The following is a 12,496-nucleotide window of genomic DNA, read 5'->3' as shown; positions in this document are numbered from 1 at the left end:
TAACACAACCAACATATTACACTAGGCCTAGATGATTCAAGGAATGCAAATATGTGTACTTTGTTTTGCTGTTTATGGCTAGCTCATACTCCAATCCATCAGCTCTCTTGTGTCCCAAAAGTGTTGTGTGATGCTTCTTGTGACTCTAGGTGTTTTCTGCAATGGAGGTGTAGTCTTCGTTTATCTTGGTATCTGATTCAACACAAGGTGCACATTCTTCAATTCTGAGGATATTAAAACTTTGGAGATGAGCAACAAGACACTTACGGTCAGTTTTCAGTCTGAAGGAACCTGCGGCTTCCGGTTTAATTTTATTCTCATCTAATATATCAGCTACTCTCATCCACACTGTGGTTTCTTCCATTCTCTTAGCTTCATTATCATTGATAGTACATTTAAGAATTTATTTTGTTCCACCTTGTCTAAAAAATAATACCCTGTTCTTCTTAGGAGAACAACAGATAGGGAATCTGCCACCTGGGTGACTGCAGATCAGTAGTGATTGATTGATTGATTGATTGATAATTGCTCCACTAGAATAAAATCCACAACACAATCATAATTATCTACCAAGTCTGAGTTTTATATTTTAGTGTCATTTTCCCATATATTTTTTTTTTTCCCCCTAGCCTCATCCAGGTGTGGATCTGTCACGTTACATCGAGATGGTGCATGTTGCTGAGCTGAGTCAGGCAGGACCTGACCTCTTAGGACCTGTATATGCTCCTCGGGGTAACATCCAAGTCCACTCTCCATATTTGGAAGTGTCTGCATTTAATCCTAGGAGTCGTGCTACAGCAACAGGACGCAAGCAGGATAAGCGAGTGTAAGTATAAGTACATCATGATTTGAAAAATTCTCTAAGTTGAGCAATTCATCACTTGTGAAGTAATTATTTTATACTGCTATTCACAAAACCTAGTACTGTATGTAAATATATTTCATATGGTACAAACTGGCTACCTGTCCTTCATACGGGGATGAAAACATTGTGCTCAGTTCTTAGTTTTACCCAAGAAACACAGTATTTTCTCTTTTCCTTTTTTGAATTATTTAGTAGAATAATCAATGAATAAAGAACTTAGAATGCAGAATGAATAATTAACTTTTCATTTTTGCTGTAAATAATAACGGTATTAATTACAGCATAACTATGTTAAGTACTCTGTGTGGTTTTACCGGGGAACCTCGTGATAAACGATGTTGGGTCTCAATCCCCCTGGGGCATACAGAAACAAACTATTGGAGACCCAGGACTGCAGTGGCTTGAACTAAAACAGGTAGTTGCTCGGGATCAAGGAGATGTGAGGTATAAAAATCATTCTCATCTGCATTACAGCCTATGAGAACATCCCCCTTAATAATGTCTCTGCAAATTACCCACCCATAGCTGCATGCTGTTACACAACTGGGTGTGCTCAAGTTTTACAGGAGCATTACGGGAGCTCCAATCTTGAGTGTGAGCTAATAAGCCGGTAATCCAGGAGCGGTCTTACTATCAATTTTTGAACTTTTCACTTCATATCCATGTACTTCTGTCTAATTTCCTCATCCTTGAGATTCACTACCCTTATTCGTCTTTGTCTGCAGACAGATTTCAGTTTCCCTATCCTAGGGCTAGATATACTTAGTTCACTATGTATCAGATAGTGGTCTGTAAAATAAAATAAATCCCTGGAATACCTGCTCATTCCTAACAAATTTCCTGAATTCAAAGTCAGTTATCATAATTATAGTCTAGTAGGATATGGTGACCCTTCCCTCCCATGTGTAGAAGTGAACAGCATTATGCTTGAACAATATATTTGTAACTGCTAATCCCATACTGGTACAGAAATCCAGTAAATTCTTCCCATTCCTAACAGCTTCCATATCTTCCCCACATTTGCCCATCACTTTCTTCATATACTTCAGTTCTGTTTCCAACTCTCACATTGAAATTGCCCATTAGCACTATCCTACCCTTGCTGTTGACCCTAACAATGTGATGACCTGTGAAATTCTACTTGGGTTATTTGGTTGGCCTGCCTGTGCTCTAAGTGAAAACAACTGATCTGAATTCTGTTTGGATTAGGTTTCAGATGCCGGACATTGAAGTAGTTGTTCAGTTTAAGGAGATATTGAGCAAGCATGTTTTCAGCTGTTTTGAAATTGCGTGACTGAACATTCAGAGCTATGTCATCAGCATAATTATGTGAACTTTCTAGAAACCATAGCTGGTAAGTCTGCAGCATAGAGGTTAAAAAGAAGTGGAGGAAGAACTGAACACCGAACAAGTGGCTATATGGTTTGGGTCATGTAGCTATCAGCTTACATTCGGACCCCGCTGTTGGTAGCCCTGAAGATGGTTTTCCATGGTTTTCCATTTTCACGCCAGGCAAATGCTGGGGCGTACCTTAATTAAGGCCTTAAATACATTGTCGCCTCCTCCCCACTCCTTGCCCTCTCCTATCCCATCGTTGCTGTTGACCCTGACTACAATGTCACTCAGAGCTTCATAAAACTTGTCACATTGTAAATAAACTGAAACAGTTCTAGTCATAATTCTTCCAACTGCTGAATCTGCCCACCTCATTTGCTCATTTCCATGCCTAACAGAAACTACGTTGCATACAGTAGTATTCCTGATGAGCAGTTCTACTACACACTCAGGCTTTCCCTTTTTAACACCTATTAAAAGCACTTGATAGTCTCCTGTCTCCTCCTCGTTATCTCCCCTTACTTGAATATCATTAACTCCCAACACATGTAGATGCATCCTCTTTGTTGACTGAGCCAGTTGTACCTTCTTCCATAAGCTCCATTAATATTGTTGGCTCCCCATTGAATTTCATTTCGTTCACCGAGTTGTGTCCAAGGATTCAGTCATCTGTCAACTGGAAGTAAAACTCTGTTACTCCCATAGGTCCGAGGCTTGCTTAAATTATTCTGACAGAGCGAATGGCTGTGTGGTTTGGGTCACGTAGCTGTCAGCTTGCATTTGGGAGATAGTGGGTTTGAACCCCATTGTTGGCAAACGGGTATTCTGTGGTTAACCATTTTCACACCAGCCAAATGCTAGGGCTGTACCTTAATTAAGGCTATCGATGCTTCCTTCCCACTCCTAGCTCTTTCCTGACCTATCTTTGAGATGAGTTATATCTTTGAATGACCTATCTTTACATGTGATAAAATTCATTTTTGGGTCCGTATTGAAAATATTTGTATTAAATAACACTTGAATGTTTTATTATTCATCCACCTATTCAATACAATTTTAAAAATTAGGACATTGTCCTTATCAAAGTTGTTAACATGAAATTAATATATTATATGGTACATGTTTTGGCTATCAATAGTAGGCATCATCAGCCACATTTTTCACCTTAGGGTAGATCAGGTACCTGATTGGAAATAATTTATGAATGCTGTTAAAAACTATGTCGTTTAAAATGTATTGGAGATTGGGTTAAACACTATTACAATATAAAATGTAGTATGCTGTTCTTTGACAATATTTGTGATAATATTGGAGTCTAAGAACATGATAATTATTTGACGATTATGACATATTAAAAGATATTACAATAGAGATAAAAATCAGAAAACACATTCCATTTAGTTGTCAGATGGTGTATTGTTAAAAACTTATGGAAAGTTGAGCAGTGGTAATGGTCGTTGGTTCTTGAAGTTATAAAATTTTGATTTTCATTCATTTGCTTATAAATATTGGAGAATTTTCATATGGTCTGGTTTCTTTTTGAGATAATAGTAGTTGGAAATGTTGGTAAGCAAATGAATGAAAATCAATATTTTTATAACTTCAAGAACCAACGACCATTACCATTGCTCAACTTTCCACAAGTTTTTAACAATACGCTATCTGACAACTAAATGGAATGTGTTTTCTGATTTTTATCTCTATTGTAATATCTTTTAATATGTCATAATTGTCAAATAATTATCATGTTTTTAGACTCCAATATTATCACACATATTGTCAAATAACAACATACTACATTTTATATTGTAATAGTGTTTAACAATCTCCAATACATTTTAAACGACATAGTTTTGAACAGCATTCATAAATTATTTCCAATCAGGTACCTGATCTATCCTAAGGTGCAAAATGTGGCTGATGATGCCTACTATTGATAGGCGAAACATGTACCATATAATATATTGATTTCATGTTAACAACTTTGATAAGGACAATGTCCTAATTTTAAAAATTGTATTATATTGAATAGGTAGATGAATAATAAAACATTCAAGTGTTATTTAATGACCTATCTTTGTCGGAGTGATGTACAACAAATTTTTAAAAAAGAAAAGAAATTGGAGCTCGGTAAATTCGGTGAAGCGGGGTGGTTCCCTTCCTGCACATTGTCCCAGAACAACATAATAATGATATTTTATATAGTCAGTAGTATTAATTAAAACAATCTGTTTGGGAACTACAGTTTTGTCAGATTTTTTAAGTTTCTGTCTTTGATTTCATACAGTTCTGTGTTTTGAGTATTTTGGGTATTCTTTTTATAAGTTTTTTTTTTGTGGTTGTTGTTTCAGGGAAACAGTTGGTGGCCTTGCTATGGGGAGAACACATAGAAGAGCAAATTCGCCATCGACTGTATCTACTTTGTGGCAGCCTTGGAAGCGAAGAAATTGTCCCTACAATGCAGAGAAACTACTGATACCACTTCCAGTCCCACATCCAGCTCACATTGCAATTACTATTCATAATCGAGATAGTGAAGATCCCATACCTCTAGATTCTGAGTTATGCCAGAATATTCTGAAAGCAGTGGAAGATTCTCATGGACCTCATTGTGGAATGCAGGATGCTGTGGAAGAAGGCAATGGAGACGCCAATGTGGCACGGTATCGTGGTGGAGGGGACAGTAGTTTTGATTCTGTTGAATCCCAGAGTTCTGTCTCTGCTGTAGGAGTTGAGGACAATGGGCAGCCGAGGGGAGAAAGCTATAACTGGAGACATTCAGAATGGGGAGGGGGAACGACACGGAAAAGAACAAATTCCAGTTCATTGAGAGTAGATTTAGCATCACCCGAGGATGTCACTCTAGATACGGACACTACACGAGTTATGTTTAGTACATACGGCACAACAGTTTGAGTTGCAGTGCAGTGAGGGCTTATGAGACTGAATACTCTGCTTGAAGTACTATAAGGAATTTCAATGGAAGTCATATTGCAAAATTTACTTTCAGTAGATCCATATTGCCAAATTCATGTTTTAAATGTGTTTTAGTTCAACTTAAAAAATACTCATCCTGGAAGACACTGCAGGATTTTATTTATGGTCCTATGGGGAAGTGTCATAGGAAGGTTTGGAGAATATTTTACTCTTGAATCTTTAACATTTTTGTTCTTGTGCTGTAAGTTTTTGAGTTTTTAATTTTAAAATAATAATAATAATAATAATTGGTAACAGAACTGCTACTAAGTAAGGAGAGGAAGCATAAATCCTAGTTATTTTATCAATGGGGGTTGAAAAAAAAAAAATAGACAACTCCAATTATGAATGAGGAAGTAAAATAGGAAAGAAAAACAGAGAGAGATTAGGCTCTCTTTTCTTGGAGCTAAGACAGTGTCATCACTTCCCACTTGGAAGGTTAGCACAGTGAGCCATCTGGTGACGAATGAGAGTACGACTTACAATAGACCCACGATAAAATTCAAACCTTCATTATTAGAGAAGTCTTCCTCGTGAACGGATGAGATTTTCTTCTGAAGACGCGGAGGAAGGTTCTCTGCAAAACTTTAAGAATTTAACCTTGTTTTCTTGACACAGTCAAAGCCCAAAAGGTTATTATCTTGTCTATAAGATCCCACTTGTTTGTTTCTTGAACAGTACCATAATTACGTGACATTGATTTCATCTTCATTTTATTTAAGTATGAAATTATACATTAAACAAAAGTGGCCAGTTATTCTGTTTTTGACCATACCATGGATAAACAAGCAATAAAAATGACTACATAGTCGAGTTGTATGGGATTATTTAGACACATTCATAGTATAAAAGATGAAGTAACTAACCATGATTAGAGTATAAATATAGCAGAATCACAACAATGATAGTTTATTGATAACATTCCAGAAATTCTGATAGATGAGACATAAATGAACTGAGAATTAAAAAATTCTGGCGTGTACTTTGAAATCTGTACGAATTCCTGAAATTTTTGTTTTCTTTTTCTCTGTACCCATTATAATTATTTGTAAGCTTTCCTATGCATTAGATTAGGTTGACTTTCTACATTAATTTGGCATATAAATGTCAAACAATCATTATTTTTCTATTTAAAAATATGACTTTTTTTTTTTTTCATTAAAACCATCAAAATCAGTCAATGAGTGTTATACATATTTTTGTTGAAAAGGCAAAACAATTCACAGGTTAAATGGAGTAGAACGTGTTATTCTTAATGACAAGCACTATGAATCGTAATCTATGAGCTTCATTTCCGTATTGATTGCTACTGCAACATAAAAATGATATGGAAGCCTCCACCTTATCAATACAGTGTTTATTTACTATTGATTACAGTAAATCCAGTACCGGTTTCAACCCCTATGGGGTCATCCTCAGCTGTCATATATCAAACTAGTTTCAAAAACATCACATTACAAAGCGTTGCATATGCATGAAAACTGACCCAATTTGACAAATGATTAAAAACAAGTTAAATGTTCAAATAGTAAGAATAATAAAATGGGTCCTTTCTTCTTTAACTTTAAAAGTTACATGTTGTGAGAGGCATGTCACCTCATTATTTCGTTGATCTAATGAACATGTTCAGTCACCACTGATCTACTTTTAGGGCATCACCCATGTGGCAGATTCCACATTAGTTGTCTATGTAGACTTTCTCAAATGATTTCAAAGAATTTGGAAATGTATCAGATATCTTCAAGATTAATTATTCTGATTTGTAATTCTTGCTCCTATGAACAAATATTTGGCCTCTTTGGCCTCTAGAATTCCAACATTATCTTCATATTATGATCTTCCCTATTTTTAAAAACTCCATTCAAGCTTATTCGTCTACTAATATCGTCCTATGCCATCTCTCCACTGACAGCTTGGAACATACCATTTAGTCAAGCTGCTCTTTTCCTTACTTCCAAGTTTCCCAGCCCACTTTTTTGCAACATTTTTATAACAATACTCTTTTGTCAAAGATCATAACAAATTGTGCTGTTTTCCTTTGGATGTATTCCGGTTCTCAAAACAAGTAATCCTTGTGAGGGTCATATAAACTGTAACGATAGTCTTATTGGGGTCTTACGAGTAACTTATATGGCCTCTCCTTTAGATTTTAGATTCTTACTGCAACCTGTAAATACCTCCATAACCATATGATGAGACCTGTAACCTTTATTTACAACCTAATGCGGGCTATGATTGCAGCACAACCAGAATGTAATTTCTGTAATTTTATTAAAATGTTCATTCTAACTACATACAAACCTGTACAGTGAGAGTATCCTTAAAACATATTTTTGGTCAGTCAAGCTGTTCCTCACTCCTCAGTCCTGTATACAACTAGCTATTGTATATTTGTGTTCTTTCCCCGAGATAGAGCAGCTCTATTTTAGGCACACCCCTAGTGGAGATGAGCTGCATGTACCTATTCAACCACATATCTGACCTGCCAATCAAATATCTGCAATTACGAAAATAAAACCTGGGCCCCCAAGAACGGCAGCTAATAGTGCTAACCGTTACACTCTAGGTAGGCAATAGGAAGAATTTGTCCAAGTGGAAATAATTATTGGTACATTCTGTTTTTGTTTTTTCATTTCTTTAGGAATTTTAAATTATTAGAATCATTCTTTCATGAGAAGGATATCCTGGTAATTAATAAATAATTCAATTGTTCCAGTCAGTTTAACAGTCTTGCTCTGCCTTAACATCAATAAAATACCGTATTCAAGCAAATAATCCCTGCACTCTAATTTTAAGAAGGTTCATTTTGAAAAACAATGAAATGAGCTAAAAATTCCTTCTATCGAAAGAGTAACGTGGCATAAACAAAAATTTCATATCACTTGTAGAGTTCCACGTGGTCTTTATTCAAATATGAACATGACGGATTTAGCTACTTTGTCAGAAAATGCATTATCACTGCTATAAAATATATTTGCCATGAAAAATAGCTAGGAGGCCTTCTTACTTGACAGGTATTTAATTAATCTGAACTTGCAGTAAGCTCGATTCACTGTAGAAGAGAAGATTTGTTTCTTGCATCACTAGAATCCTCTCCTAAATTACAAATTAGTCACTTTCCACGTCTAAAACACTTTTAACACGAGGTCTCTCTTTACTTGGATAGTAACGTGACCAGTGGTGAATAATTCTTGCAATATAAACACTTCAAACAGACACACCTAACACTCATTCGTTTGTTTTGCAATACAGTAAAACCTCGTTAATTCGAAGTCATAGGGACGCAAAAATGCAACTTCGAATTACGTGATTTTGAATTAACTGCCAACTCGTAATTCAGAAATGCCCACCCTTGCCGCGTCACAAAATATTTTAAGACCCGTTACTGCATGCAATTAATATTACGTATCATTAACATTATGTATCCAACAAGGCACATTTACAGTATTCAAATAATGCACTTGGATTACTCACTGGCAACATAACCTCACGCAACGAAAGAAAAAAATGATCCAAAGACGAGGAGAAATCTATGCTGGCTCCCCAGTACAAGTGCTTTATTCATTGGATTACTATACTGTAGGCATGTTAGATGCCTTGTACTTGCACGGAAAGTACCTGATGGCCTTAAAACATCGTGGCTTATCGAACATTCCTATGACAAGGGGAGGAAGTAGGAAGTCCTTCACTTCCGTCTGCATTGCAACACAGGCCAGTGACTATCCTTGTACGATTTCCTGCCATCGTAATTCAGAAATGCCAACCCTTGCCGCACCACACTAGCCAACATGATTTTGCGGTAAAATAGAAAATATGTAATTCTTATGGAAATCGCTTCCCTGATTCCGAAAATGATGCTATTTTTTTCCTATCACATCTAGTTTTGACGCCATTCGGTGTTTTAGTATCTGCATGAATTCGTAAGATGTAATGTTGAGAGATGTTCTCGGGCAACTTTTTTTTTTAGAATACAATTATTTGATTTGTTACTGTTTGCATTTTATTATAGGTTTATTGCTGTCTAAATTTTCATTTTGTAGTTGGGGGTTTCCTGGTAAATTCATAACAAACTCCCCCAGATACGCAATTGACCGCAAGGTATGTAGGATTGAAGATAAGACAGTTGAGCGTTTGTCTTTCACCTTAGACCACTTGAATAAACAGGCGTGTTAAAAGCCCCAGCCCTTATGCAATGTTTATGATGGACTGATAAAGCAGTTTCCTTTCAAAGATAACAGTCCGAAAGTATTATACTCACGAAGATGAACTTGTATTTTGTACGGATGTTTCAAATCTTCTACGTCAATTGGGAGAGAAAGAGTATGATCCTAGTAACTGACATGTTTTTATTGACCCTTTGCTTCATAATACAATGTTCTGGCATCCGTACCACTTACACACTCCACAAAAATTGTCTGAAACATACGAGACCTTAGTTGGTGCCTGAAAAAATTAAATATCACGGGCATGGGTGGCAAATTTGTGGTGATTTGAAGATCATTGGATTGTTGCTGGGACAACAAAAAGGCTATACAAAATTTCCCTGTTTCGTATGCGAATGGTATAGCAGGGCATGGGATGAACACTGAGATACAGTGAATTGGCCAGAAAGGAAACAACTACAACCAGGATCCAAAAATGTCTTGAGTAAGTCTTATTGACTGTGAAAAAATTCTTCTTCCACCCTTGCACATCAAATTAAGATTGATGAAACAATATGTCAAGGCATTAGATAAAAGTAGCCTATGCTTCCAAAATTTATCCACTAAATTTCCCCCATTATCAGATGCAAATATCAAAGAAAGCGTATTTGATGGACCACAGATTCGTAAACTGATGAAGGATAAAAATTTCACAGACACGATGACCAAAATTGAGAAAGAGGCATGAAACGCATTCAAAGATGTAGTGACTAAAGTCCTTGGCAAAATTAAGGACCCTCAATACAAAGAAATTGTAAGGAAAATGTTGGTAAAGTTTAAGGAACTTCATTTCTTAGCTTCGCATCTGGATTATTTCCCTCCAAATTTAGGAGCTGTCAGTGAAGAACAAGGTGAAAGGTTTCACCAGGATCTCAATGATGCAGAATGACGATGTCCGATTACTGTTGGTCGATTGCACGAGATGACCCTTCTAGAGATCATTCAGGACCTTCAAAAACCCAGAAATTCCACGGAAAACGGGAAAAGATGGAGGTGTGAATCTAACCTGCACACAATGTAACAAAACTATGTATGTTTAACCATGTAATTTTTATTCAAGGTATGGTTATATTAATTTAAAAGCAACTGTACAGCCGAAACTAAACGGGCGCTTTATGTTTCAGTTTCACGAATTTCATTATACATTAAAAATATAATACAAACCATCTACTTGCTTACAAAGCAGCATTTATATGTATTTAATGCATGCAAAATATGATTACATTTTGCAAGCTGAAAATTATATTAATATATCAAATTTAATCAATACTAAGTATCAACAATTTTACGTAAGAACAAAATAACATTTTGTAAAATTGCCACTAAACCAGGCGTGATACGCCAAAACTAATTTTTTTCTCGAATTCTGCGTTAAGAAATTCATTTTCGTTTTTACCGCACAAAAAGTTTTATTTGCAGGCTAGTGCCATTAATGCATCCAATCACCTTGATTCAAATGCCATGGGAAAAAAACTATTTCCGAAATATATCCAACAAGGTGCATTTACATTATTCAAATAAAGCACTTGGATAAATCACTGGCAAACGTAACCTCTTGCAACGAAAGAAAACAAGATTCAAAGAAAAGGACAAATTATGCTGGCTACCCTGTGCATGTACATTATTTTTTGAATTACTGTACTGTTTGCATTTTTAGATGCCTTGTATTTGCAGGGTAACATCGTGGGTTATCGAACTTTCCTACGACGAGGGGAGGAAGTCTTTCGCTTCTGTCTGCATTGCAACACAGTACAGTAACCCCATCTCCTTTAACACATTCACGGCCGCTCAGATATCGGCAACCATTACTGTGGTACCGTAATACTTTTTTTGTTTAAAAAAGTTCATTTCTGTGTCCTTATGCATTTTAGATTATTATTTTAGTTATTTCAATATTACTTATGTTCATACGAGCCATGACGCACACGCTACGTCAGTGGCACCACCGATGAGCTTTTCACCTTCGGTGCCATTTGACGCAGCGTGTGCGTCATGACTGGTAATGAAGTGGAGTGAGGAAAATAATGTTTTGTTCGATTGTAGAACTTCTTTACTACAGAAAAATGAGTTTTTGAACATTTCACACAAAAATACTGTACAGTAGAATCTTATTATTGTTGTGTGAACAATGTATACTTACATTACTCCATAAGCTGTACAATGTAACTAGTCAATACAGTGTGCTACAACAAACATAGGGAGACATGCTATTGTTTGTGGTCATTTATTTCTGTCTCTTTTGGAATTCCACGAAACATTTCTCAAGGCACAAGCCTGGCTGTCCTGGACACTCGCTGCAGTAGAACATGCTGTTCCTGCACCGCCCCTCTTCGTAACACTGTTTGCACCGTTTTCTCAGTCTACGTCCATTCTCCTTAGCCGCACATTTAGTGGCAAAATGAGTCCCAGTAGGCGGTGTGAAAGATTTTGGGAGCCTACGAAACTGTGGCCTGTAGTCAGCTGGTAATAACTCCTCAATTATTGCCAGTCAAAAGTCGTAGAGTGATACCTTCTTTACAGAGAACTTGTTATACATCATGTAGGAATTGTATAGTATCATTTCAACCATATGAATTCCTAGTTTTCGATACCACTTCGTTGTTTTTCTTGGAAAGGATAGTAGGAAATCATTTGGTCGTGACGATCTGTGCCTGACATATGTCTATTATACTCCACTATTGCTTTGGGCTTACATTTTTTGGCCCCTCTCTTGTTGCTCACCTCCACCACGTCAAGCTCATATTGCGTGGAAATGAATCGTACCTTGCGCTTATTCCGCCACTTTCCCACGGCTATCATTAATTGCAAATCACCTGTTTATCCCCATAAGATGGAGTTTCTTCTGGAGAGAAGGTTCTGAAACTTCACTGTTCTCTCTTGACATCGCAGAAATGTATGCCGACTTGTAATGGCTACAGAGATTGTAACTAACAACTGATCTGATGCCCGGATGGTGCATATGTTTAATAACACCTTAAAAATGCACAGATAAGAAGTCTTTTTGTTTACATACAAATTGGCGGAAGTACGAGCTTTAATATTTGGCGCGGAGTGTGATGCACGTGTCGTCATCGGCCCTGAGTGAAAGTGGAGTCGTGACACACATGTGTTGGCATCA

At 36.6% G+C, this 12,496-nt stretch overlaps 1 protein-coding gene across 1 annotated transcript in view; it reads left to right on the top strand.

The window, feature by feature from the left end:
- Positions 1-10,158, top strand: part of LOC136886224 (uncharacterized) — a 905,658-nt gene extending 895,500 nt beyond the window's left edge. The window contains exons 23-24 of the mRNA XM_068231034.1: positions 630-826; positions 4,552-10,158. Of these exons, the coding sequence (XP_068087135.1) occupies positions 630-826; positions 4,552-5,116 (762 nt within the window). The 3' untranslated portion in view covers positions 5,117-10,158. The remainder of the gene's footprint in view (positions 1-629; positions 827-4,551) is intronic.
- Positions 10,159-12,496: the final 2,338 nt, after the last annotated feature.

The sequence above is a fragment of the Anabrus simplex genome, chromosome 1 (genome assembly GCF_040414725.1).
Source record: "Anabrus simplex isolate iqAnaSimp1 chromosome 1, ASM4041472v1, whole genome shotgun sequence".
NCBI lineage: Eukaryota > Metazoa > Arthropoda > Insecta > Orthoptera > Tettigoniidae > Anabrus > Anabrus simplex.
Note: the sequence above shows the minus strand (reverse complement) of the source record. Positions and strands in the feature narration are given on the sequence as shown.